Source organism: Silene latifolia, chromosome 2 (assembly GCF_048544455.1).
Source record: "Silene latifolia isolate original U9 population chromosome 2, ASM4854445v1, whole genome shotgun sequence".
NCBI classification, from domain to species: Eukaryota; Viridiplantae; Streptophyta; class Magnoliopsida; order Caryophyllales; family Caryophyllaceae; genus Silene; species Silene latifolia.
Window position 1 is genome coordinate 7,750,062 of NC_133527.1, and position 26,343 is coordinate 7,776,404.

General features: G+C 41.8%; 2 protein-coding genes across 2 annotated transcripts; both read right to left on the minus strand.

The window, feature by feature from the left end:
• Window positions 1–17,799: 17,799 nt before the first annotated feature.
• Window positions 17,800–19,988, minus strand: LOC141642183 (rhodanese-like domain-containing protein 9, chloroplastic). Its single transcript, XM_074450897.1, has 6 exons — window positions 19,810–19,988; window positions 19,045–19,271; window positions 18,785–18,935; window positions 18,401–18,486; window positions 18,201–18,305; window positions 17,800–18,077 (listed from the first exon to the last, which is right to left on the minus strand). Exons 1-6 carry the CDS (start codon window positions 19,848–19,850, stop codon window positions 18,007–18,009), a joined length of 681 nt encoding a protein of 226 aa, XP_074306998.1. The 5' UTR covers window positions 19,851–19,988; the 3' UTR covers window positions 17,800–18,006.
• A 581-nt stretch (window positions 19,989–20,569) lies between these two features.
• LOC141642184 (squamosa promoter-binding-like protein 17) lies at window positions 20,570–25,938 on the minus strand. The gene is made up of 4 exons (XM_074450898.1): window positions 25,409–25,938; window positions 22,419–22,561; window positions 22,114–22,263; window positions 20,570–21,213 (listed from the first exon to the last, which is right to left on the minus strand). Exons 1-4 carry the CDS (start codon window positions 25,705–25,707, stop codon window positions 20,768–20,770), a joined length of 1,038 nt encoding a protein of 345 aa, XP_074306999.1. The 5' UTR covers window positions 25,708–25,938; the 3' UTR covers window positions 20,570–20,767.
• Window positions 25,939–26,343: the final 405 nt, after the last annotated feature.

Sequence of the window (26,343 nt, forward strand, 5' to 3'; positions counted from 1 at the left end):
TAGAAATTAAGAAATGAAATAATTAAGGAAATGTTTGAAATAAAAAAGAATTAAAATGATAACTAGATGTAAAAGTGTGAGAAAAAATGGCGGAAAATGTCGATGTCGCCTCGAAATGCGCGCCCGCGAATTTAGGAAACCTGAGGCATGGTAATTATCTCGGATTTACCAAAATAAAACCCCGTAGGAATAGGAAATTATTCGATATAGGATTAGGAAAGATCCAAACACGGAAATCACAGAAATCGAGGCTGGGGAAGAGGCGCAGCATGAGCTGCGTCCCTTTGAAGAGGCGCAGGCAGTCTTTGCGCTGTTCCTGCAGTCGGTTCGACGGATTTTGGAGACAACAGAATTATAAATAGAAGCGTCGCCGAAGCTTTAAATTATATAATTCTTCCGTCTCTTCTTCGTCGCCTTACCTAAAATTCTCAAAACAAATTTTCAAGAGAGAATCATCATCATGAATACTTTGGAGATCCGCTTGAAGGAATGGACCAATGAATTCTCAAACATTGAGAAACATGATATGGGTGCTTATAACCTCGGGTCTTTGTTGAGCTTGAAACTCATTAAAGTTGTAAAGCCGTTCTTGGATGCTTGCCTTGATTATTGGGATCCAAATTATCATGTTTTTGCGTTCCCAGGAGGTGATATTTGTCCTTTTCCGGAGGAAATTGTCGCTATTGGCGGGTGGGACCCCGAACATCTACCCGCCATCCCTTCTACTGCTCAAGGGTATAAGAGCAAATTTAGGGATTTGCTTGGACTTACTAGACTCGAGGTGGATCGCCTTGTTACTTCGAAAGGCGTGCGGATGTTGGATTTCATAGATCGATTCATCAACAGGGCCGACCCTACTGTCTCCTATGTTGCTAGAAGGAGAGCGTTTGGCTTCTGTTTGCTTCATGTATATGTCTTTCAGGGACATGTTGACGAAGAACTGCGAGGTGATCCCCGTCTATTGGGCCTTATTGAGCGGATGGAGTCGCGGGAGCCCACTTGTCATGCTTAGGGAGATTATCTTGGGCTTGGATAATAGGAAATCCAATCGCGATCTTCCATTTTTGGGAGTCCCGTCATCCTACGGGTAAAAGACACTTTTTTTTTTTTTTTTTTTTTTTTTTTTTTTTTTTTTTTTTTTCTTTTTTCTTTCGTCTCTTTTTTTTTTGTCTCTTTTTTTTTCTCTTTTTTTTTTTTTTTTTTTTTTTTTTTTTTTTTTGGTGTCTAATACCTGTCTTGGTAGGTTTGGCTCATGGAACGGCTCCGATTGCTCGAGCCCCCGGTTCATGCACTTTCCTATCATGCCCGTATGATTTCGATGAGGACACGGCCGGTACATGGTGGACTTCACCCGGTCTGCGACTATTGGAAGAACAAGTCAAGACTGATGACGGCCCTTTGATCGGGTGGGTTGTACCGTGGTGGCACCTCAAGTCCGTCACTTTGGGTGTCTTCTTTAGATCCCACTAGGTCCGTGCGCATCCCTGGATTGGAGTTTATGGTGTGCATCTTTCCTGAGAGGTTGATGAGGCAAGTTGGGTTGAAGCAGATGATCCCTAGGCTTGACACCGTCCCGCAGACTGCTATGGCGTTGACTACTGAGAGCCGAAGAGAGTGGGCTATGAAATGGGCCCAAAGAAATATGTGGTTTCTGAGCTTCTCCGCCAATGCTTTGTGGGTGTCAGACTCTTATCTGAGGTGGAGAAAGGCCGCAACTTCGGAAGAGCGCGAAAGATCGAGGAAGCGCGAGCCCGTTGATTACAAGGTGCGCGAGGGAGAGAAAGAGAAAGAGAAGCATCCGATCAAGGAGAAGAAGAAGCCGGGTTTCAAGTCATTCATCCTTCGAAGAAATCAAAGACTACTCCTGTCGCAGAGATGGTGGTTGACAAGAATGGGAGAGTCAGGCCTCGAGAAAGACCGTTGGTGATTAGGTCTGAAGTGGTGCAAGAGCGCCCGGCTCGAGGTCGTGACAAGAAATATGACAAGAACGACAAGGGCAAGGGAAAGATGGAGGAATAGCCCGAGTCTTAGTTATTATTATATGATTATTATTATTATTGTTGTAATAAAAAGGAGGGATTTTTAGAATCCTAGCCTATCTATTTTTATTATTTGTCGTACTATTATTATTAGGAAATGGATGAATAAATAAAAAAAGTTGAATGGTTATGAAACCGTTGGCATTTTCTTTAATTATCCTTGTCGAATTTCAAATGCAATGCAAATGTCCTTCTATTTACATTTTAAATATAGTTGTGGGTTGAATCCCGTGAAGGATTGCCTACGTATTCACTTAAAGAAAGCGAAATCAAACCCTTGCGCGTAGTTCGAGTATATGTAAAAGAATAATTGTTCGAAGCAAGAGCTTGTAATGAACATAGAAAACAAGCATGAGCTTTACTTACTCTGGAGGTGCGAATTCAGTTTGTTTGATGATATGAGGATGACAAGTTTGCCATGATGCAAGAGCATAGTGACATTCAAATAGGCCAGGGGCCGTTTATTTAGTGCCACGAGAGCGACACGTGGGTTTACGCGAGGCGCATTTCTGTTCTATCCTAGGCATAGTATCGTTTCAGTTGGTCGAGATTTGTGGGGTTTGAGAACTCATTTCCATCCAGGTCTGTGATTCTAACTGCACCCCCTGGGAGTATGGATTTGACTAGATATGGTCCGGCCCAATTAGGTTTGAATTTCCCCCTCGGGTCGACAGGTAAAAGAGCTCTAACCGATTTGAGTACTAAGTCTCCTTCTTTGATGTTTCTTGGCCTAACTCTTTTGTTGAAAGCTCGTTTGATACGTGCTTGATATGTTTGGACATTATGTAAGGCACGTAGCCTACGTTCATCCAGGAGGATGAGTTCTTCATATCTATCCCTTTTCCAATCGGCTTCCGGGATTTGACTTTCTAGCAGAATACGCAAGGATGGTATTTCTAGCTCAACTGGTTGTACGGCTTCCATGCCGTAGGTCAAATAGAAAGGAGTAGCCCCAGTGGGCGTCCTAACTGATGTACGATACCCCCACAAAGCGAAGGGTATTTTGCTTGGCCAATCTCTATAATTGTCAGTCATTTTCTTGAGGATTGTGACGACATTCTTGTTAGCCGCTTCTACCGCGCCGTTAGTCTGTGGTCTATAGGGCGAGGAATGGTGATGCTTGATCTTGTACTTGGCTAGCAATTGTTCGGTTTCGGCTTGGAAGTGGGACCCATTATCGCTAATGATCTCATGTGGGCAACCATATCGGCAGATGATGTTGTTCTGTATGAATTTGGCCACGTTTTTGGCCGTAAGAGCGGTGTAGGAAGCCGCTTCTACCCACTTGGTGAAGTAGTCAATTGCTACTAGGATGAAACAGTGACCTCCTGTTCCGGCTGGGGTTATTTTCCCAATTATGTCAATTCCCCATGCGGAGAATGGCCAAGGAGATGTCATTGTATAGAGCAACGAAGGAGGGACATGTTGTACGTTCCCGAAGATTTGACAGTTGTGGCAATGCCTTACATATTTGATGCAATCGGATTCCATTGTGGTCCAATAGTACCCTAGACGTGTGATTTTCTTTGCCATCATAGGTCCGCTCATGTGAGGACCGCATTCTCCATCGTGGACTTCTTCCATCACCTTTCGTGCCTGTGAATGATCAAGGCAACGTAGGACTACACCAAGAGGTGTTCTTTTGTACAATTCTCCTTGCATTAGGATGTATTGGGAAGTCAGTAGGCGTATAGCTCGTTGTCCCCTTTTGTCCATTTCTGGCGGATAGGTACCGTTAAGCTTGAAGTTTAGGATTGCTTGGAACCAGGGTTCTTGTGCGATTTCTTCTTCATCGGTAATCTGATGGACATACGCCGGCTCCGACCGTCGTTCAATACACAAAGGCATTTCCATCATGTAGTCTGGCATATTTATCAAAGATGCAAGTTTCGCAAGAGCGTCTGCAAATTGATTTTCTTCTCGAGGTAGGTGTAAGTAGGTTACATGATCAAAGAATTGAGCCACTTGGTCTATCCTGGCCTGATAGGGTGCAAGGCTTTCACTTCGGATTTTCCAGGATCCCGTAACTTGGTTGATGATCAGTGATGAATCCCCATGCACTCGTAGGTTTTTGATGCCTAAGCTTACTGCCGCTTGTAGTCCAATGAGACAAGCTTCATATTCTGCAGCGTTGTTTGTCACCTCGAAGTCGAGTTTGACAGCAATCGGTGTATGCTCACCTTCGGGAGAAATGAGCAACACTCCTATCCCAAATCCTCTTAGGTTTGATGCTCCATCAAAGTATAGATCCCAAGAGTCTACATCGGTTTGAAGTATATCCTCGTCGGGAAATGACCAAGTATCTATGGTTTGTGCGTCGTTGATGGGATTTTCTGCGAAGAATTCGGCGACGGCGCGACCCTTTATTACTTTCAGTGGCACGTATTTGAGGTCAAATTCGGAGAGCATCATGGTCCATCTCGCCAGACGTCCGTTGAGAACGGGTTTCTCGAAGAGGTATTTGACTGGATCCATTTTGGAGAATATCTTGACAGAGTAGCTAAGCATGTAATGACGTAGCTTCTTTGTTGCCCACACAAGAGCGAGGCATGTCTTTTCGAGTTGTGAATATTTGCACTCGTATTCCAAGAACTTCTTACTTAGATAGTAAATAGCTCTTTCTTCACTTCCTACAGTTTGAGCTAGCATAGCACCCATGGCAGTTTCAGTTACTGTGAGATATAAACCAAGAGGTTGATCTCGTTGTGGTGGCATGAGCACTGGTGGTTTAGCCAATATCTCCTTGATTCTGTCGAATGCCTTTTGACAATCGTCGTCCCACATGGTGTGGTCTGTTTTCTTGAGCTTCTTGAAGATAGGCTCGCAAATCATCGTAAGTTTCGATATGAATCGACTTATGTATTGCACTTTTCCCAGGAATCCTCTGACTTCTTTTTCTGTTTGAGGTTGTGGCATTTCGATCAGAGCTTTGATTTTGGAAGGATCTATTTCTATGCCTCGTTGGCTAACGACGTATCCTAGGAGTTTGCCAGATGTTACCCCGAATGTGCATTTTTGAGGGTTGAGTCTCATGTTGTACTTCCGTAGCCTTGCGAAGAACTTGCGAAGGTTCGCAATATGTCCCTCTCTTTCCTTGGATTTGACGATCATGTCATCCACATATACCTCGACTTCTTTATGCATCATGTCGTGTAGGAGTGTAGTCGCGGTGCGTTGATCAATCCGAACGGCATTACTGTATAGCAATAGGTTCCCCATTGGGTGACGAACGCGGTCTTATGCATGTCTTCCATGGCCATTTTGATTTGGTTATAACCCGCATATCCATCCATGAAGGATAGTAATGCGTGGTCTGCAGTATTGTCCACCAATATGTCAATGTGAGGTAGAGGGAAGTCGTCCTTTGGGCTTGCTTTGTTCAAATCCCTAAAGTCAACACAAACTCGGATTCTCCCATCCTTTTTGGGTACGGGTACTATGTTGGCTACCCAAATCGAATACTCGGAAACTTTGATGAACCCGGCTTTGAATTGTTTGTCAACTTCTTCCTTAATCTTTAGAGCCCACTCTGTTCTCATTCGTCGAAGCTTCTGTTTCACAGGTTTGAAACCTGGCTTAATCGGAATCCTATGTTCGGCGATATCCCTGTCGATCCCTGGCATGTCTTTGTAGGACCAAGCGAAAACGTCTTTGAATTCATTTAGGAGGTCTATGAAGTCGGCCCGTTCGGTAGAGCTCAAGGTAGTCCCTATCCTAAGTTCTTTGGGTTCTAGTTCGGTTCCCACGTTGATGGGTTCGGTGTCCTCGATTACAGTCCCCCTTCCCCTTCCCCTTCTTGTAGTATTTCTTTGGCTACGTAGGGAGGTATTTCGGTCAAGTCTGGGTTTTGGTCATCCTCGGTATCATCATAAACAGAATTGCACTCAAGATAACGCAAAGAGTAAGCAGAACCCGATTTATTCATATTAAGATTTGAGTAAAGTTGAAACAAATGAGCCAACCGATCGATGGATAGTGGCGGCAAAGGGACAAAGAATTGGGGCATTTCCCGAACTACCGTGACTACTTGAAAATAAGCTAGGAGAAACGAGGGGAGTGGGGATGACGACGGGAGTAGACTCTCTAATGACTCCTCTGACTCGACTCGACTCCGACTCCGACTCGATTCGAATTCGTCGTCTTCTTCCGGTTCTTCTTTGAACATCTCTCCTTCTCCAGTGGTGAGCTTGAAGAGTCTTCCTTGATTGTTAGTCCATTTGATTGATTTTCTCCACCCTTTCTCGCCGCTTCGTGTCGATTTCCGTGATCAAGGCGGTGGGGTTGAAGCGATCGTCTTGAAGTATCGTAGTAATGATCTCATCTGCGGCCCCCTAACAAATCGGTCCTCTCCAAACAGGAGGCTAACACTTGTTCGTCTAAGCAAGGTGCTTGACGGGTTTTGACGGTAGGAACCGTTTCTGGAGGGATGAAGTAGCAATCGTGAAAGATCTCGATTCCGGCTAACTTCTTCTCGAGGTAATGCCAAGGTTCGGGAAATCCATGAAAGAGTTCCGAACTTCCTTCTTGAACGAAGTATCCATTCAAGGTAGGGAGATATGGCCTCATTTGGACTCCTACATACTTGCGGTTTTGGACTTGGGCGAGCATTTCGAGAACTTCTTCTGTTGTGGGTTTGTACCCTAGTCCAAGTGGTATCCTCGATGAGTTGCCTTTCTTGTATGGCGCGAAGGTGTTCTTCCGAACTGGGTTCAAAGGCATTCCAGGGAAGTATCCCTGGTTTTTGAGAATGTGGTTGACCACCAAGTTGGAGTAGGGATTATAGTATAAGGGTGCCAACTCACTTTCTATGACATTTACACTTGATTATTTGATTGCTTCTCGATTATGGCTTTGATGGGTGACGAGGTGATCGTCACAACTTTGCCATTTAGTGGGATCTTGATCTTTTGATGAAGGGTGGATGTTACCGCTTTAGAAGCGTGAATCCAAGGCCTTCCCAGGAGTATGTTGAATGAAGCTTCGATGTCCACTATTTGGAAGTTGACCTTTCGTTCGATTGGTCCTGTTGCTATGGTTAGGTTAGCAAGTCCTACCACCTTTCGACGTGTACCGTCATATGCACGTACACCTTGATTTGTAGGGGTCCAGTCTGACTCTTTCATGCCTAGTTTGTGTGCCGTCTTGAGGGGTATGACATTGACCGCGGAGCCATCGTCCACCAAGGTCATTGGCACATTCTTCTTCAGACAGATGACGGTGATGTATAGAGCAAGGTTGTGACTGGCGCCAAAAGGTGGCAAGTCTTCATCCGAGAAAGTAACAGGGTTACTCAGTTTCGGGGATTCTTGGAAGACCAAGGTGACTACATCTTCAGGAGTAGAGTTATGTGCTACATTCAATTTGGCCAAAGCTTGCAGTAAAGCTTGGCGGTGTGGAAATGAGCTTGCCACTAGTTGCCAGACTGAAAGATCAGCCTTGGTTCTTTGTAATTGCTTGAGCAAATGATCAGTGGGGTCATCTTCGTTGTCATTTGGTGTGATGACATTGGTGGGACCGTTTTGAGTAGTGCTTTGGTATGGACGACCCGAGCGAGTTAGGTGATCTATATCTTGGTCTTCGCCATTTTGGACTATTTCCTTGACTAAGGAGTTTTCAATGAGATATTCATCTTCATCGTCATCGGCCCAAACCCCATTGATTGCGGCTAGTTCCCTCATCCTTATGATGTCACTTTCTAGTTGTATGATTTGATTGACTAGCTTGTCGACCACGGTGACTACTTCTTGCATAGTAGCATTTTGAGAGAAGATCAATGGTACGCGTTCTTTAGGTGTTGCCTTGGGATTGCGCAAGATCATTACTATGTTTTCTAGTTCCCACACTTGTCTATCTACACTCCTTGCCCATGCGATGAAGTCGGAAATGGTAGGGGAGATGGTAGAGTAGAGTCTTTCTTTCTCAATTGCATGAATTTCATCCTCGGCGGGAGAAATGAGATGTGAGCAATCTAAGGTAGATTCATCACTTGTAATCACTAGAACTCCCAGAGGATTCTGAGTGTTATTGGGCTTACCTCCTGGTGGAATTGGAAGTCGACCGTCTTCAATCATATCCTGGAGCACGTGTTTCAACTTGTAGCATTTTTCGGTGTCGTGCCCCTTGCCCCTATGGTATTCACAGTAGGAATTTTCATCCCAGAATTTGGACTTCCTTTCGGGCTCGGGAGTAGGTCCAATAGGTTGGAGTTTACCTTGCTTCACTAGCCTTTTTAGAGCATTGGAGTATGTATCCCCAAGGTTTGTGAACTTCCTTGGTGGGCTAGTTTTCTTGGATGGTTCGAGAAGGTTAACTTCGTCGGTCTTGCTAGTAGAGCCGTATGAACGACTTGTGGACCCTTGGTATCCTCGACCTACCGTCTTGGACAAGAGTCCTTTGCGGATGTCATCTTCAATTCGTGTCCCTAATACGGTTAAGTCCTTGAAAGTCTTGATGTTTTGATATCTCAAATGGTTGGCGTATATGGGCTTGAGATTGTCCACGAACTTTTCCACAAGAGTGGCCTCATCCGGGCGTTCAACTAGTTGAGTACTAGTCTTCCTCCACCTACTTAGGAAGTCGGTGAATCCTTCTTTGTCATTCTGGGTAAGAACCTCTAGAGTACGCATATTGACTTGGATCTCGGCATTATCCGCGTATTGTTTTGAGAATTCGATCGCGGCGTCCTCCCAAGTAGCGACCTTTTTATGATCTAAAGTGTAGAACCATTGCTTTGGGATGGTGTCGAGAGATGAAGGAAAGATACTTAAGAACATCTCGGGTTTGATGCCTTTGATAGACATGTAATCCTTGAAGGCACGGATATGGTTCAAAGGGTTCTCGTGTCCCTTGAACTTAGGGATATCCGTCATGCTAAAGTTAGTGGGCAATTTGGAATTGACGGCTTCATACTTACGATTGTTCTCCCTATAGATGTCATCTCCCTTAAGGTACATCAATTGCTCCTCTAGGTATTGGAGCCTTTTCTCAGCTGCAGTCGTCCCCATGAGAGGATTCTCATCCTTAGACTCGTCATCGGAAAATTGTAGTACTTCCCCTTTTATGGGAGGCAACCTTCCCTCTACGTCAAAGATACGGCCTTCGATGAGCTCGAGGCGGTCATAGGTTTGGTTTTGGGTAACTTGCATTTGGGCTAGCGCGGCTAGGATTCGATCATTACTTTCTTGAATTTGCTGGAGGTTCGTATCATCACTTGACCCAGGCATCTTGAAAACTGAGTAAGAGATCGGCGACGAATCAAAACACGATCGACCATTCTATCACACTTGCTAAAAGAGGAAAAGTTTTGACTCGTGAAGTGGGTGTGTGCCACTTGTGTTGAGTGAGTTTTGAAGAAAGACAAGGTCTTTGAAAATGTGTGTCCTACTCAACTGTAGTGTAGTTGTAGGAGTGGACTCGAGGTGAGGTTTGAAATGGGCTTGTGACCCGAATTTTGACACGACAAACGGACAGAGTTTTGATCGGATTTTGTACTAATTAAAGGCCCTATTTCGAAATTCTTGTTTGAAAACGGGTTTTGATTTTTTGAAAATTCGTCATGGTTTTGTTTAAAAATGGTGATCACATAAGGTTTACATATTTATACAAGCATTATAACGGGATGCTGAGTGCTTTTAGAAGGGTTTTGGTTTGAAGGGTGGGTTGCCATACCGAACCATCAAACCCGAAGTCTGTGGAGAGGCTCGTGCCAAACAAGAGTAAGGCCGATTCCTAGTCCATTTCCTCAAGTAGTGAAGGCCCTTGATACAAACAAGAGTAAGCATCATGGTATGGATGACGTCAACCGCTATCCATCCTTAGGCCCAAATAGGAATTAGGACCGTTTAGACGGGACGATTGGTCGAATGGGTTGGGTTGGGCCTAGGAAGGCCGAATAAAACGATCTAGGAAGACCGAGTTATGAAAACCGACAATTGTCTTGTACAAATTTATTCCCCAACCTTGTTCGAGTTTCACCCTAGCTACACGTAAGTGTATGTTCCCCAGCGGAGTCGCCAAACTGTGGACAGCGGGCCGCCCACGGGGGCGCTTGGTGTGAAGGGGCTCGAAAACAAGCGTTTGCATTTGTATGGAGTCGCCACCAATTTTTATGGGAAATTGGAACCGTTCGAATACCTCGTGTCATGTCAAGACACAAAGTAGTGACATGAACACTAAGCAATCGTTACCCTTAGCATTCTATGTCTAGAATGACTCTCGTGGATGCCAATGAACACGGGTGCTCACGGAGATCTGGAGTAAGGGGTGAGGGTACGTATTAGGAAGCTCTTTTGATCGAACACCTAATCCCGCCCGCCTCGATAGCGGCCTCTACTAATGATTAGGGAAGTTGTTCGTACTTGATATATCGTCGGCTATATGCATGCAATGCAACATCCAAGTTTTAATCCTAACATGTGAGATTTAACTAAGTCGGTTGACAATTAATTAACATACAATTGGGTCGAAGTTGGGATTTAAGGTTCAATTACATGTGAAAACATACAAATGATACAAAATACAATAACTATGAATTACTATAAAGAAAATTACATTAATTACAATGGAATAGGCGATTTATGTCGAAAATACCTCTAAAACGGATGATTTGATAAAAAGAAATAAAAGAATAAATTACGAACAGAACAGAAGGTGATAATACAGATATTAGTTGATAAATACGTAAACTAATTAAACTAGGTCAAGGCAGAAAAGGAGTTCAGGGACAGAAGTCGTCCTGGAACAGGCGCAGCAGACACTGCGCCCTTTGGAAGAGGCGCAGCAGACGCTGCGTCTGTTCCAAGGACGAATTCTGGCTGTGAAGCCGGAACTGCAATTGTTAATGTCAATTGGTGAATTTAATGGATTGATTACGATATTAGACTCGGATGAAAGTGATTAACGAATTATTTACATATGATTGAGGTCATAAAACAGTAAAACATGGATGAGACGGAAATAAACGGATTGATTATGTGAAGGGTCGATGTTAATGAATGAACAAACTAACAAACTAATTAACTAACTAAACTAAGCATGATGGATTGATGACGAATTAGTGATGAATCAATGAATACACAGATGCAAATTTATCAACAACGAATTCCAGAAACTCAATATGAACGAATTGAACTTCTAAAACCCGGGTTTGAATATTAATGACGAAAACCCGTAGATATTGATTATCTAGGATTTAAGTTGGAATGACAATGAATAAAACGTATTAATGATGAATGACTAATTGCATACATGAATTATATGTTAATGTGAACGAATCAACGGAAAGCAATTGAAAGCAAATAAAAACGAAAGACGAATTACAGAGGACGAAGGAGAAGAAAAGAAGCAGGAACTGCGGCAGCCTCACGAAGAGGCGCAGCAGGTGCTGCGCTCCTTCGAAGAGGCGCAGCGGTTGCTGCGTCTTTTCTCGACGTCTGTCTACTGGAAATCAGCAAAAACAGGTTTTAAAAGACGGTTTTAGAAATCGGTTTTAAATGGTATTTTCGACATAAACCTTACAACGATGATTACAAGAAATAAATACAATAAATAAAAGAGGATTATACACCCTCAGACTTACATGTTGACGGAACGAGAAGAACTAAGAATATCGATTAGTGATGCTCGACGCGAATGCAAGGAAAGAGTGCCCTCGTAAGAGGAAAACGATTTAACAAGATTGATTAATTAGATTGATTGAGTGTAGTGGCCAAATTGGTCGGTCATGCAACGGAGAGGCTGGTACCCGGAAAGATCCGAGCTTACGTGGTCGGAAGTCCAAGCACGTAGGCGCCAATTAGTAAGAACGAAGTCTAGAATGCAAAGGGAGAAGAGAAGGGAGGACACTCGCGTGAGAAATATGAGGAACGAAAGCTCCTATTTATACTAATCACGTGAAGGAATAGGGTTTCGGAGACTCTTTGGAAGTGAATCTCGGAAAGATATAAAAAAGATACGTAAATCATGCAAAGAAGGGCCTGGGAAGAGGCGCAGCGGCACCATGCGTCTCTTGGAAGAGGCGCAGCACTGACTTGCGTCTGTTCCCGTGAGGTTTCCTCCCGTTTAAGAAAGATTTCCGCGTTTTAGTTATGGTAGGACGGATTTAATTTGATTATCTTTTGAATATTACGGGATATTGTTTGCCAAAAGATAAAATTTGATAAATATGGAATAGAAATATCCGGAACATTCCAGAACATTCTGACTCGGGATTTAACAGTTATCAGAAAATGGAGACGGTTTTTGACCCGGACTCCGAATGTACTCTAATTACTGCCAAAACGACCGTATCGGCACGTAGATGACAACTAAGAGGTTAACTTTTATATTTGAGCAATCACTTGACGATAAACTTACGAACTGTCACTAATCGTTCCGCGAATCAAACATGCGGCCCAATCATCACCGGGTGGTTTGCGGGAGGTGCAGAAACGAGGTGTCTACAACAGGCTACTTCTGGCCAACCCTGAGAGCTGACTGCATAGCATACAGCTCAAAATGTGAAGCCTGTCAAATCCATTCCCCCTATATCCATCAACCATCAGAACTACTACATTCCATCTCGGCCCCCTGGCCATTCATGAAATGGGGCATGGACATAGTAGGAAAGCTACCTCAGGCGCCTGGACAAAAAGTCTTTATGCTAGCAATGACTGACTACTTTTCCAAATGGATAGAGGCAGACTCTTACAGGCAAGTCAAAGAAAAAGATGTCATATCATTCATCAAAAGAAATATCATATGTAGATATGGAATACCTTCGAAATAGTCCGTGATAATGGGACACAATTTGTGGGAAAAAGAACAAATAATTTCGTGCACAATGGAATATCAATCTAGTCACATCTACACCAGGCTACCCTAAAGCCAACGGCCAAGCGAGAATCAAGCAACAAAGTAGTAATCGGTTGCACAAGAAAAAGCCGAAAAGAAGAAAAGGAAGATGGGCGGAAAGAGCTCCCCTAGTTCTATGGGGTGACAGACCACACCCAAAACAACCCACAGGCCAAACACCGTATTCCCTGGTCTATGGTCGTGAAGCGATAATACCAAATGAAATTCATGTGCCAACTACCGTAAGCGGCTGAACACAATAGAAGAGAACAGACCCTATTACAAGATAACCTACTCTTAACAGAGGAACCGAGAGATGCGGCCAAATTCGGGATAGCCGCCTACCAACGAGACAAGAGCCGGGAGTTACAACAAAAATGTCAATATCAGAGTATTCAAAGAAGGAGACCTGGTATTACGGAAAGTTTTCCCCAACACCAGAGAAAAGAATGCAGGCAAACTAGCCCCTACATGGGAAGGCCCGTACTTAATTGATTCAATAGTGGGACAAGGAGCTTACAGGCTACAAACTTTGGAAGGAGAAATGATCCCCGGATCTTGGAACATTCTCCACTTAAAACTATTTCATATCCGAGAAGCGGTAAAACTACTCACCCTATATACATGTGCTAAGTTTCATACCTGCTATGTGCTAAATTACTTGCCTATTATTCTTAATTTCACCTAAAACTTTATTTCAAATCCTGAAAACTTGTTTTACGCCTTCTTTTTTATGTTATACTTTAGGCTTAAACAAATGTTCGGGATTGAGGGCCACTCCACCCAACCCGAACAAAGATTTCTAAAAATGCTCTAATTTGGCACCGCCGCTCGACCCGAAAAATAAACTGAGCTCAAGATAAAAAAGACAAGTACAAAGGTGGAATAGACCATAGTACTTGTCAAAAAGCCCTCTGACAGTGAGGGCCATAAGCCCTCCCGACCGCAACCACCCTCATTCTTAAAAGCCCTCCCGACAGTGCGAGAAAAAGCCACCAATTCCCATAAACACGGGAATGAGGGCCATAAGCCCTCCCGACAGGCATTATTTTAACAAAAATATCACATGAATATACAGGTACAAATTCAAGTCAAAAACAGCAAAGAAAATCAAGAAGGGAAAGGATATATATATTAAAACCTACCCAGGAATACATCCCTCCCAGGCAAAAAGAACACACCGTTTATTCAGGCAAAGCCAACAAAAACCAAAACAAATCCTAAATCATTTGTTCAGGGAACATCCCCCCCTGAATAGGCCAAAACAACACAAACAAAAAACGAAAATCAAACTAGCCCACCTTGGACACAGTAGTAGAGCCAATCCCCTCATCAGCAGCCTCCTCTTCATCTCCATCCCCTTCAACATCACTATTTTTCCCTTTGGATGGAGGAGAGTCCACCTCCTCATCAGCATGCAACTTACAAAGCTCAGGATACGTGGTATTGAGATCGGCCAATTCCCGATCGGGATTCCAAAAAGGCCTGACTTGGCGAGCTCTTTCATAGCATCCACACGACCCTTGCCAAAGAAATACAGGCGATCTTTGTACCGGCCCGAACCTCGTCCCTCTCCACACCAACTCCTCATTTACCTTTAATCGCTCCCGCATAGCTTTGTTTCTCGGCCTTCAATTCTTCCCCGGCAATATCAAACTTGGCACAAGAGCTTTCAAGGCATCCCGAGCAGATTTCGGTTTAGCGACTCCACCAAAGAACCGAGCCTTCCCCGCCTCATTATCCTCCTTCAACGAATGATTCTCGGCCTTGGACACCTCCAAATCGGCTTTAAACTTGTCAAGATCTTTTTCAAGATTTGTACCTCCCAATCCAAGGCATTTTTTAGACCATGGACTGATTCCGGTTGACAGGCACTCCTCAAAGACATCATTAACATTCTAAAAAACAAAAGAAAATGCCCATTTAAGCCACAAAAAAGAAAACACACACAAAAACCCACAACAAACAAAGACAAAAAATATATATACCTCCTGAAGCATGGTAACCAGGTTGGCGGATAATCCCCGGAACGATACATAGCGGCCAAAGCAGCACGAGCGAAGCCTCCTCTCGCCTGGTACTTAAAATAAGGATCATCAACCACAAAAGCTGAGCCTCGAATTTGATCCTTAGCAAATGGACCTCATCCATACGAGCCCGACTCCCCGACCTCATGAACTCCTCCCAAAGACTCATCCACTCTCTTCCTCTTCTCGGACGATCACTTTCATCCACAACCTTTTCAGCGATACCAACCGAGCCCCCGCACAGTTCACCCGAATTTGAACAAAGACTATCACTCCCCGTTGCCTCACCGCTCTTTGACTTCTCCCCTGTAATTTGAGAAACCCCCGCCTTCACCAAAGACAAACCAAAACTAGCAATTAAAAGCGAAAGCCCTGGTAGCCGCACGACGAGTTTCTAAAATCGGAATAAAAGCATGGATCCAATACAGAAAACGAGAATGACAAAACAAGCAAAAGAACTTACTCCCTGACGAAGATGCCCCTGGAACCTTAGTGCTCTTCACAGGCTTATAAGTGCTCAACTTAGCCTTCTTAAAACGAGGCATAGCGACTTGCCCCAGCAGGCGGGCCAAGCCCTCTCCTCTTCGAACAACGCCATAAACGCTGCTATCCGGTCACCACCCCTCAAAGATCGGGATCATTCACCCAATCATTTACTAAAAGAAAACACGGGCAAAGTAAGTAAACTCTCCAAAAAATACTATTACCAAACCAAAAATTATGCACGAAAGAAAGATTACCTCCTTCAACAATTTGGATAATTGAGATAGTCCAGTCGGGGGCAATTGAATCGGCCTTGATAAACATATAGGTCTCGAGCCCGGCCTTTATCATCCCCCGAATCAAAATTGGTGATCGGTGAGCCATCTTTGACCGACTCGAAAATTGAACCTCCCAAAGAGAATGACTCTTCAGGTGATAAACATTCTTAAAATCATCCAGAGTAATAACCAACTTATGCTTAGAACATAAATGCTCAATAGAATGGACAATCTTCCAAACCATTGGCATGAGTTGAAACGGAGGAACCCTAATAGCCCTAATCACCTCGGCCATAAAAGGAGAAAGGGAAGTTTACCACCACCCCGAAAGCCCACTCAAAAATACGAGAACCAACCCGGGCTACTCCAATTAGCCCCGATAGGACCATTCTCGGGAATCCAAACCTCGGCCCCATGAGGAATGAGACCCCGCCCTTTATATAATGCTCAAAAGCGGGTTTCGATTGATTAGCCTCATGGAAAGAGACTAAAAGCCTTATTAGGAGAATACTCAACCCCTTATAAGACATGGATGAAACCTCGGAGGAGGAACAACCTCCACCACGTCATCCTCGGGAATGACTTCGGGGACCCCCTCAACCTCGGCGAAGCCATTTCAACTTCAACAGAACTTTTTCAACCTCGGCGGGAGCTTTTGAAGGCTGCTTTGTCCTTCTCCCGCCACCACCATATATTATTTTTTCTGAAAGATGAATTTTTGCAAAGGAAGAATTTTTTAGAAAGAGAAAGAAGAAAGTTAGAGATTGGAATGTGAAAACATACACGGAACAAACAGGATATTTATAGCCGCAAAACCATAACGGCTAGGAAAGCAAGTGGTTAAGATCAATCATGACTCTCCTAGGGTTTTGTGAACCTACCCTATTTATGGCAAGTAACCGTTACAAGAAGTTGAAGCAAACACAAATTCTCGAATCCGATAGAAAGTCCCCGCACAAATCACTTGCTCGCCCAAATTTTTATCTCCTCATTCCTGGCCGGACCCAATAAAGGAATAAGCAGATAAGGGGCAATTGTTGGGCCCTAAATTATCCTGCCTGACCTGATATAGGCCAGGCAACAGCCAAAGACAACTTCCAGGCTCTAGAGATCTAAAACCAGGCATTACTCCAAGATGGACAGGCACTAAGCAGGAGTTGATTGTAGACAGGCGAGAAATAACCAGCAGCCTGAAAAGGAAAAGCACCAGGCCATTGCAGGCAACAAACAAGCAGTCTCATATGTTCCCTACAAAAAAGGAAGACCAATTCCAGAAGGCAAAGATATAGGGAGCAGTCAAAGCAACGGCTAAGAAAGAAGCAACCATCTCCGGGTAAATAGGGCACATTCCCTATTTACCAGGAAAACCTAAACGGCACAAAGGGAATTGAAAGCAACGACATATAAATAGAAAGAAAGGGAAGACAAGAAGGATCATCTGAGAGACCATCACTTTTACTCATATTCTTTGTATTCTCAAGTAATATATTCACCTATCATACCTGATATAACAATACCCTGTCAGGCTATACAAAATCATAGTAACAATCACTCCTGGCTTGGTGCCCGTGGTTTTTTCCCTTATTCCCAGGGTTTTTCCACGTATAAAATCCTTGTGTCATTATTTATTAAGTTTGTTTTACATTTAATTATACCAATCAGGCAAGTTATTCGAGTTAGATCACCCTATAAATAAATTCCTGGCAGGACGCTCTAGATCACTGAAAATCCTGCCAAAACAATTATTATTATTATTATTATTATTATTATTATTATTATTATTATTACTATTATTATTATACGGAGTAGTTTGCAATGTGACGTTTAATCACGCCTTTAACGTTTATAACAGTGGCTAATTAAAAAGAGGTTGAAATTTCATTCCTATTTATTTGATTAATATACTCAAATTCTCAAACTCGTGATGACCTATAACCTATTCACCTGATAACGTTCAATCAATATTTAGATATCGCCTAATAATTTTTATGTTCTAATTTGCTTTCCATCCGAGAAAAAAAAATTGTGGTCTAATTTATGCTCCCATGCAAAAATCTATCTTGTAAGTACATAAGATTACGAGCATTTGGGAAATTAACAAGTATGTAACGGATGCAAATTAGACAAGGGGATCACCAAAAGTTTTCAAACTCATGCGAATGTGATTTGATTCCTGATTTCAAGCTCATACTGTTCCCGGAAACAAACATCCTCAGTTGTCGTATCCGCAACTAAAGCCATTGCATTTCTAAAACCCTAACTACAACATCATTTTTGGACTTGAGCTTTGAGCAAAGGTTTCACATAAACAAATTTATACACTTCAAAATCTTAGGGTCAGTAAAACGTTTAGCTTGTAGGAAGCATTTTTAGCAGCTGCTCTGCCTGGTCCGGAAACACGGAAATGAAAATCAATGCACCTGGAATTCAAATGAGAGAACAACCCATCAAACAAGTCGGAATCAGTCCGAGAAAGCGAGAATCAGTGTAGGTCAGACAAGTGAAGTCGAGATAGTATGAAAAGTCGGAGTAAAGAGGCTTACAAACAAGAACAGTTCCGAGTACAACTGAAATCTTTCCTTGAATTGTTACCAACCCGGCTTTACCAGCATTTTGCAATTCCGTAGAACCAACAGACTCAAATGTTCCTACAGCAGCAAGGAAAGAGTATGCTCTTAGAGTCTCAGTCAGTCGATAAGAGTACAGGTTTTTCGGATCAATGTAGCAGTATCGGAATTTTTACCTGGTTTTACAGACTGCAGTCCAGATGTTATGCATGCTACATTTTGAAACCCGGATTGTTCTAATTTCCTTGCAGCTGCCGTAGACCTTGGATTTTTCAATCAAACAAATGAATCCTTGTCAGTAGTTGCTTAAATTCGACTGACTGTTAATCAAACAAGCAGATGTCAACTAGTTTAGTTGGTAAAGTCATGAAAGGTGGTACTCATGACCTGGGTTCAAATCCCGTCAGAGTCATGAAAGGTGGTACTCATGACAGATTGGTTGCCTAGTTGGCAATCACTCAAAGATGACATTTATATAAGAATGAGTCGTTCACAAAACTCGACAAAGTCAGAAGAACGCCAATTAGCTGAAGATTGCGGCTTACAATGTAAATACCAACCTTAATCCTTCTTGGCAGACAAGTAATATTTTGCTTTCAGGTGAAAATTTGGTCTTCACTGACTGCACGAAATCAGGGTTTGGTTTTGTGAAAGGCAAACCGTAAAACAAACCCGCAAAATTGTTGTGAGCCTGTCTTTTTATAATTGTTCCTGAACAATATCAAGACTTCCATCAGATTACATTACACCAGCAAACTTGTTCATGGAGAAGAATAGATAGAGGATGTCCGACTGTCACGAGTAAGAAGTGTGTACGTACCAAGGTCATTGTCTTGGTTTTCGATAAAAAGAGGAACATGGTAACATGATTTTATATGAGCTCGTTCGTACTGAGTTTTGTCCCGAACATCCACAATTGCGTACCCCTCAGCCACCAGTTCTGTAGCTTCATCAGCACTTACATAATCGACTTCAGCTCTGATACTGAAACACCTTTGACGGAATGATCTTTTTGGAAGTGTAACTCGACCACACGCTGAGAAATCACTGAAAAACACATATCTCAATTTCTTACTCCCATAGACATTTACTTCGTCATTGAATAGTACTAAGCTGTTAATGCGCTAATTAACAGCTTAGTACTTCGTCATTGAATAGTACTAAGCTGTTAATGCGCTAATTAACAGCTTAGTACTTCGTCATTGAATAATACTCCCTCCGTCCTAGTCATTTGTTTACCTCTGTCAAATATCCCCCTTACAAACAATTGATTGCGCTAGTACGGAGGGAGTATTATGCTGATAATGTACTAACCATACAGTCCTTTTTTTTTACCTTTTACTAAGGGCAAATTCTCCCTTTCCAAACAACCAAAAAAATCAAAATTACCACCCTCAATTACCATCTAAATTACCAACCACTAATCAATCAATCAATCAATCATAAGAAGGGAAGATTATTAATGAGAAATTAAAAGTAATCACATATTCTTGTGTAAGGCGGTCTTACACAAGAATACCTACCAAGAATAAAAATACGATAAACAAATAACTGAGACGGAGAAAGTAGACAAGCGTAAAATTACCTGCGAGAAAGAAAGGAAGAAGAAAAGTTAAGAGAGGCCATGGAAGAGAAGAGGTATAATGTGAAGAGACCTCCTCTGTCACTCTCCTATCTCCCGGGAAACCTTGTTTTTCTCTGTTATTGTCTAACGGTCATGTGGGGTCCATGTAATTGAGTCTATCCAATCGGTTTTCGCCATGTGTACTTGAAGTGGATAATTTCTAGACTTTGCTAGCATTTCCTAAACTCACATCACTAATACTCGAATATCCGGTCGAGTTTAGGTCGAATTATTTCGAGTCTCAGATCTATTAACGTCGAGTTGTAAACAATTCGGGTTGGGTAATTTGTTAATATATGGATTCCCAATTGTTTCGGGCTAGGCCAACGATTAAAAAGGGTCAATTAGTAAATACTCCTCCGTCTCAATCATTTAGTCACCTTTTTACTTTTTGTGAGTTATTTTAATTAAAGACAAACAAATAATTGAGACGGGGTGAGTATTTGATTAAAACAGCTTTAGGCCATGATTTATTGAGCTTTTGTTTTTCCTTTTATAAAGAAAAACATGCACGGAATTCCACAACCAAGCGAAAAACCTTCTCAGCCAAAAGCTCAAAATACCAGGCGAAAAAACGCAAGTTGATATTTGAAGCTCAATCAATAGTTTTATACCTCGATAATAATTTCTAGTGGCCTGAGGAGACGGTGAGACTTTTTTTGAGTTTTATGACCGCATATTTCTCGACTTGGGTCAGTTTTGACCTTTGACTGATCTAGACTTAATCCACAGACATACGAAACTGTCATAAAACTGGAAATAGAGTACAACAACTAGCAAGACCGTAAATTCAGTCCTGCAGACATACACATACGAATGGAAAAGGTCTCCGATTATTACATGCCAGAGTAGGTCTAGGCTACGAAATAAGGGAAACAAGGCCAAAGCCTAGCGAGATGAATAAGCCAGAGTTAAGCAGTCAGAGTGACCAATGCACCTGACTGGCGGAGCCTGAACTGTAACCATTAGAGTGATCGACTTCCATGTAGTGGCGTCCGCCATGGACTTGCTCCATGAATAGATGATCACTATTGAGAGGATGTGAGAACTGACCGGATCCCAGATGATCAGATGACGCACCATGTAAGCCTATATCGGCTTCATGGATGTTGGGTAAGTGTGCGACAGTGACAGTCTGAGTCGGGGTGTGTTGAGACACGGATGCTCCTCCGTGGTTCATCAAGTTACCTAGTCTGGTATCTGATGCACCATTACTGGAGCCCCATGTTTGATTTGACAGAAGAGAGAGAGCACAGGTTGAGTCCGAAGAGACCCCTGTGATACATTCTCCGGAAGGGATGGGATAGCTAGTCCCACCTGCTGAATTTTGCAGATACATCTCTGACGGGGGATTTTCGGAATTGCCTGCAGATAAAACACGATAAAAACTAAGAGACGATACAACTTTACAAGAGAGGACAATGTTTCTAGAATTCTAGGCTTTTCAATTATTTTTATTGGTGTAAAGGGAGCCACATGCCCACAAGGGCGATTTTGATGCTGTCGGGTTTGAACCCAGGTCATGATTACCACCACTCATGAGTTTACCAACTAAGCTAATTGACATCTGCAGTTACAACCCATGTCATTATTTTTATTGGTGAAAAGGGAGCCACATGCCCACAAGGGCGATTTTGATGCTGCCGGGTTTGAACCCAGGTCATGATTACCACCGCTTATGAGTTTACCAACTAAGCTAATTTACATCTGCAGTTACAACTTGCCAATGGGTCAATTTGAGTCGGGTCATTTTGGATAATTCATGCTCTTGGGGTCAGGTTGAGTCATGTGTTACCCCGACTCTCCGACACGGGTGTCGTGTCCGACATGTGTCGAGTGTCGGATACGGCTATTTTGTGCGGGTCATTCATCTATCAGTCCGTCATTTTCTTGGTCGTTTCATGATGGCTTTTGTGATTTTATGCTGTAGCCAAGTAGCTATATTTAGGTAGTTAGGTGCAGCCCCATGTAAGTTCAGATTAGTCATTTCGAGTTACCTGTGGATCACCGCGATTTAGGATAGGTCATTTCAACTTGAGTCAACATCAGGTCCATCAAAGTTTGGGCAATTGGGCCGATTTCAATCACATCGAATCAAATCGGGTTTCAAATCACTTTATTAGTTATTTTGTTCAGGTCTCGCGTCATTTTACTCACATTGGGGTCATATAAGGCGGGTCAGTATTTCCAGGTCTACTCGAGGCATGTAAAAAAAAAAAAAAGGCTTCGATAAGTTCAGAGATACATAGCAAAAAGCATCATCACCTGGCCACAGATTGTGATGAAACTTTCCCAAGGAGGATGACTGGATTCCAGATACTGCCTCAGAAGTCTTAGAACCCGGCCATAATTCCCTTTCAGAATTCCTTGAATACGAAGAGAAATCCAGCAAGAATCCGCTTCTGGTGGTGCTATCTGCAATGATATATTATAAATTTCTGAAATAATAATAATAATTAAAAAAAACATATTGTCTCCACATTCCATTTAAATTATATTGTCTCCATTTGACTTTAGCAGGAAAACGATGCTGAATTTACATGGAAAAACAGAAAGCTACAAAACCTTACCACCAAAAAGGGATGAAGAGAGACGACCAAGCCGGGACGATAAGAGAGATCCAGGAGGAGGTTTCCTCCGACGCTCATTATGACCAGCAAGACGTCTGCGGCAGCTCCGCTTTCCTTGGTCAAACTCAGGAAGCTGATGAAACCTGAGTTAAATGGTGCCAAAGAGCACAATACTTGGTAAGATACAAGAGGATCTGTTTTTTGTACAGCATGGTAATCAGTAATTTGATATGTGTAAAAATGACCATTATACTGTTTTACCACAAGAGATGAAGGTACTAAACTTTTTAAGTTTTAGTAGTTTCAAACACTGTAACTACAACAATGCAACAGTATTACGACAAATTCAAAATGAGCTCGGAAAAAGAAAAAATGAGAAGGAACGGAGTTCTAATATCTAAACACTTCGTTATCAAAATGGACACTAACCCGTAGCTCATACAATTGCCTACGTAAATTCTTTTTTTTTCTTCTTTCTGATTTTTACAGTAAAGTTGCGGAAAGGAATTTGTGCTAGATGCCTAGACTTGGCAATTAACACTTGCTGAAGAACTGCATAACTTGAATTCTAGTATGCTTCAATATTGATCTAAGTATTGAACCGGAAATCACTCGACAAATTATGATGTTCTTCACACTTAAATAACAAGGATGAGCGCCATTTGTGTACCGTAATATTGAACACTAAAGTCAGTATTGGAAGAGTACAAAATAATTTCATTTTCTTCCTTGATCAAAGCTAGGCATACAGATACAGGGGTTTGGAGATAAGGAAATCATGACTATTAACAATCGGCGAAAGCCATCGCCTTCAGAATCTATAAAAATGTATTGTACTGAAATGAACTCTACAGTGGTAGACAATAAACTACGAAATGCATTCGTCACCTTTGCATATATTCTACTGAAACTCAGACGAAAGTGCTAATCACACCTTTAACAGTTTGTTTCCAACTGCTCTTACTATCACTTTGGCATTGCTCGCCACAATGTAATCACAATGGCCATAGCATGAACCTATTCAGTAAAGATACGCGGGTATAAAGGAACAAAGCAGGGAGTGTAACCACGCCAATCTAGCCTCAAAACTGTATTTGCATGAAGTAATTGCTATAACCGATTTGTTGTAGAATGGAGCCTCACTTGACTTGCGCATAGTCGAGCGCAGTGGTATAATGGCAATATCTATCCTATTTCACAGTCACAAATATCCACTAATCAAATTTCCCCACACAGATACCCCTGCCATGTACAAAGTACCCAAGCTTCCAACAAAAATAGTGACAGCGGAACCAACCACCTAGCCAAATTATCTTAAATTCACTACAAGGCCTACCACCTTCCTCCTAATCAGGGGCGTCTTAAAGTAAACGGAGGCCCGGTGCAATAGATAAAAAAATGAGGCCCCAAATATGAATGACAAGTGTACTATAGGTCGTAGTTTGTATTGAATTTCATCAATAAAGTTTTTTAATTCGGTGACCAAAATCTGAGGCCCGGTTCCACCGCCCGTGGTTGCCCGTGGCCTTAGACACCCCTGCTCCTAATCATCGGACACAGAAACCTTACCAGAAAAACTTGAGTCAGAACTGCAGACAGCTTAGATGTTGACGAGATTCAAACACAAGTCTTGAAAACTAACCCTAATGACCTATATTAACTACACTAGCCGGCATCTGTGCCTGCGTGGCTGCGTGCGTTCTTAATGACCTCCAAAGACTAAAGTCGTTACAAAAAACACATCATTCCAATAATTGAAATCAAAAGACACAAATAAGGTACAGTCCAAGCACAGTTGCTAGAATGCTACAACCTAACTCCTGCATTATGGGAAAAAAATTTATTCCACATGCTTAATTAATCTTATCAAGTTAATTAGTCAACCAAAATGCCACACTTAAATTAAGAAACCGACTGGCCTCGCCGATAATAATCAAAATCAATATCAACATTAACTAAATTAAACCCATTAGTCCCCACTTAACCACCAACACTAAAACTTGATTAAGTTTATTTATAGTAGTATTAGAGCACACTTTTGTAGATAGCAGAAAATGACAGTTCCTACTATAACATTAAAAACCTGCAAATCTACAATAAACACAATTGTACCAACAATCAAGTACTCCCTACATATCAGTAACTAAGAAAATCAACATAAATTAGATAAAACAAAAGATCATAATGATATAATCAAGTACCCAACTTGGGGTGGTAACCATAAGGACCACAGCTCGGATTTTAAACCCGTCTCCATTAAATTGTACCCCCTCCGTCCCCGGTCAATTGTTTACCTATTTCATTTTGAAGTGTCCAGTCAATTGTTTATCTTTCTATTGGCTCAATCTGGTCCACTTGTAATCCAATAATTGGTTCAATCCTCTTTCCTTGGTTTTTGTGCCAAAATCAAAGCTAAACAAATGACTGGGATGAACGGAGGGGAGTAGAACATAAATCAAAATGACATAATCAAGTAACCAACTTGGTGTGACAGTCTCCTTTCAAAAAAACTTGGTTTGACTGTGACAACCATGAGGACCACATACCCATGACTCCATGAGGACCATAACTCTGGGGTTGAGACCAGTCAGCATTAAAAGGTAAAACAAGAATCAAAATAACATAATCAAGTAACTAACTTGGGTGTGATACTGTGATACCAATAAGGACCATTACTCTCGATAACTGGATTTAAAACCCGTCAGCATTAAAATGTCAAAATAACATAATCAAGTATCTAACTTATGGGTGTGCCTATGGGTTCAAAACCCGTCAGCATTAAAATGTAACACAAGAATCAAAATGACATAATCAAGTGACCAGCTTGGGGTAGTGCCTATGGGTTCAAAACCCGTCAGCATCAAAATGTAAAACAACAATCAAAACAATATACTTCAACTAACCAACTTGGTCTAGTTCCCATAAGGACCCTAACAACTCTGGTCAGCATTAATAAAAATATCAAAAAAAAAAAAAGGAATCAAACAAACCTGCTACACTGTTGACAAAATCTTTGTTCAAGACCATTAACAATAACAAGAGGTGATTTAGAATGCATTCCACAAACTTTATGCCTTGAATAATAAGCTTTAGCATCACTAAGATCTACATTACAACCTTCAACTTGACACCTTGGTGGTTGCCCATTTTGAGCAATACCTTTCCCATTTTTTTTCCCTGATTTTCCTGATACTCCAACACCCACATCTTCAAAATATATTTTTTGCCCAAATTTTAGACCATTTAAGGAATCTGATGAAGACCCTTTTGTCATATAATTTGAGTCCATTATTTTTTATTATATTATGTAATGTTTTTATTAGATTATATCCATGATTTTTGATGAATTTGTAAGTGTTGTTGTTAGAGAGATAAATGAGAGGTGTGTGTGGGATTTTAGAGCACAGAGAGTTGGCTTTTTAGTTGGGAGAAGTGTAAAGTAGACATGAGAGACTGATACTGGGCCATGCCCATGATAACTCTGTGTTTACAGTCTTTCTATGTGAAACAATGGCCAAACATTTTTGGGGTTAGAGATGGGGCAAAGGCTTTTTACTTTCTTTTTTCATTTTTTTAATTAATTTGTTTATTTGATTTAGAAAAATATAGTTGTGTTTTAAAGTTGTCTACCTATTCTATTGGACAGAAATTGATCTGATCTGAATTGAATTGAACAGAACTGATCTTATATGATCTGAATTGAACTGAACTGAATTTATAAGATCTGAACTGAACTTATAGGATCTGAACTGAATTGAACTTATAAGATTTGAACTGAACTGAACTTATAAGATTTGAATTGAACTTAAATTAAGTGACGTATAAGATCTCAACTGAACTTATAAGAACTGAACTGAACTGAACTTATATGATCTCAACTAGACTTATAGGATCTGAACTGAACTGAAATTATAGGATCTGAACT

Excerpts from the sequence above, each read along its gene's own strand:
- LOC141642183 (XM_074450897.1), bottom strand. The coding sequence starts at position 19,850 with ATGGCCTCTCTTAACTTTTCTTCTTCCTTTCTTTCTCGCAG. Across the intron at positions 18,487-18,784 it reads GTCTGCCAAGAAGGATTAAG|GTCTACGGCAGCTGCAAGGA; the intron begins GTTGGTATTTAC and ends GAAAAATCCAAG. Across the intron at positions 18,306-18,400 it reads ACTGCAGTCTGTAAAACCAG|GAACATTTGAGTCTGTTGGT; the intron begins GTAAAAATTCCG and ends TTGCTGCTGTAG.
- LOC141642184 (XM_074450898.1), bottom strand. The coding sequence starts at position 25,707 with ATGGACTCAAATTATATGACAAAAGGGTCTTCATCAGATTCCTTAAAT. Across the intron at positions 22,264-22,418 it reads CTCTTCATCCCTTTTTGGTG|ATAGCACCACCAGAAGCGGA; the intron begins GTAAGGTTTTGT and ends ATATCATTGCAG. Across the intron at positions 21,214-22,113 it reads TCATCACAATCTGTGGCCAG|GCAATTCCGAAAATCCCCCG; the intron begins GTGATGATGCTT and ends TTTTATCTGCAG.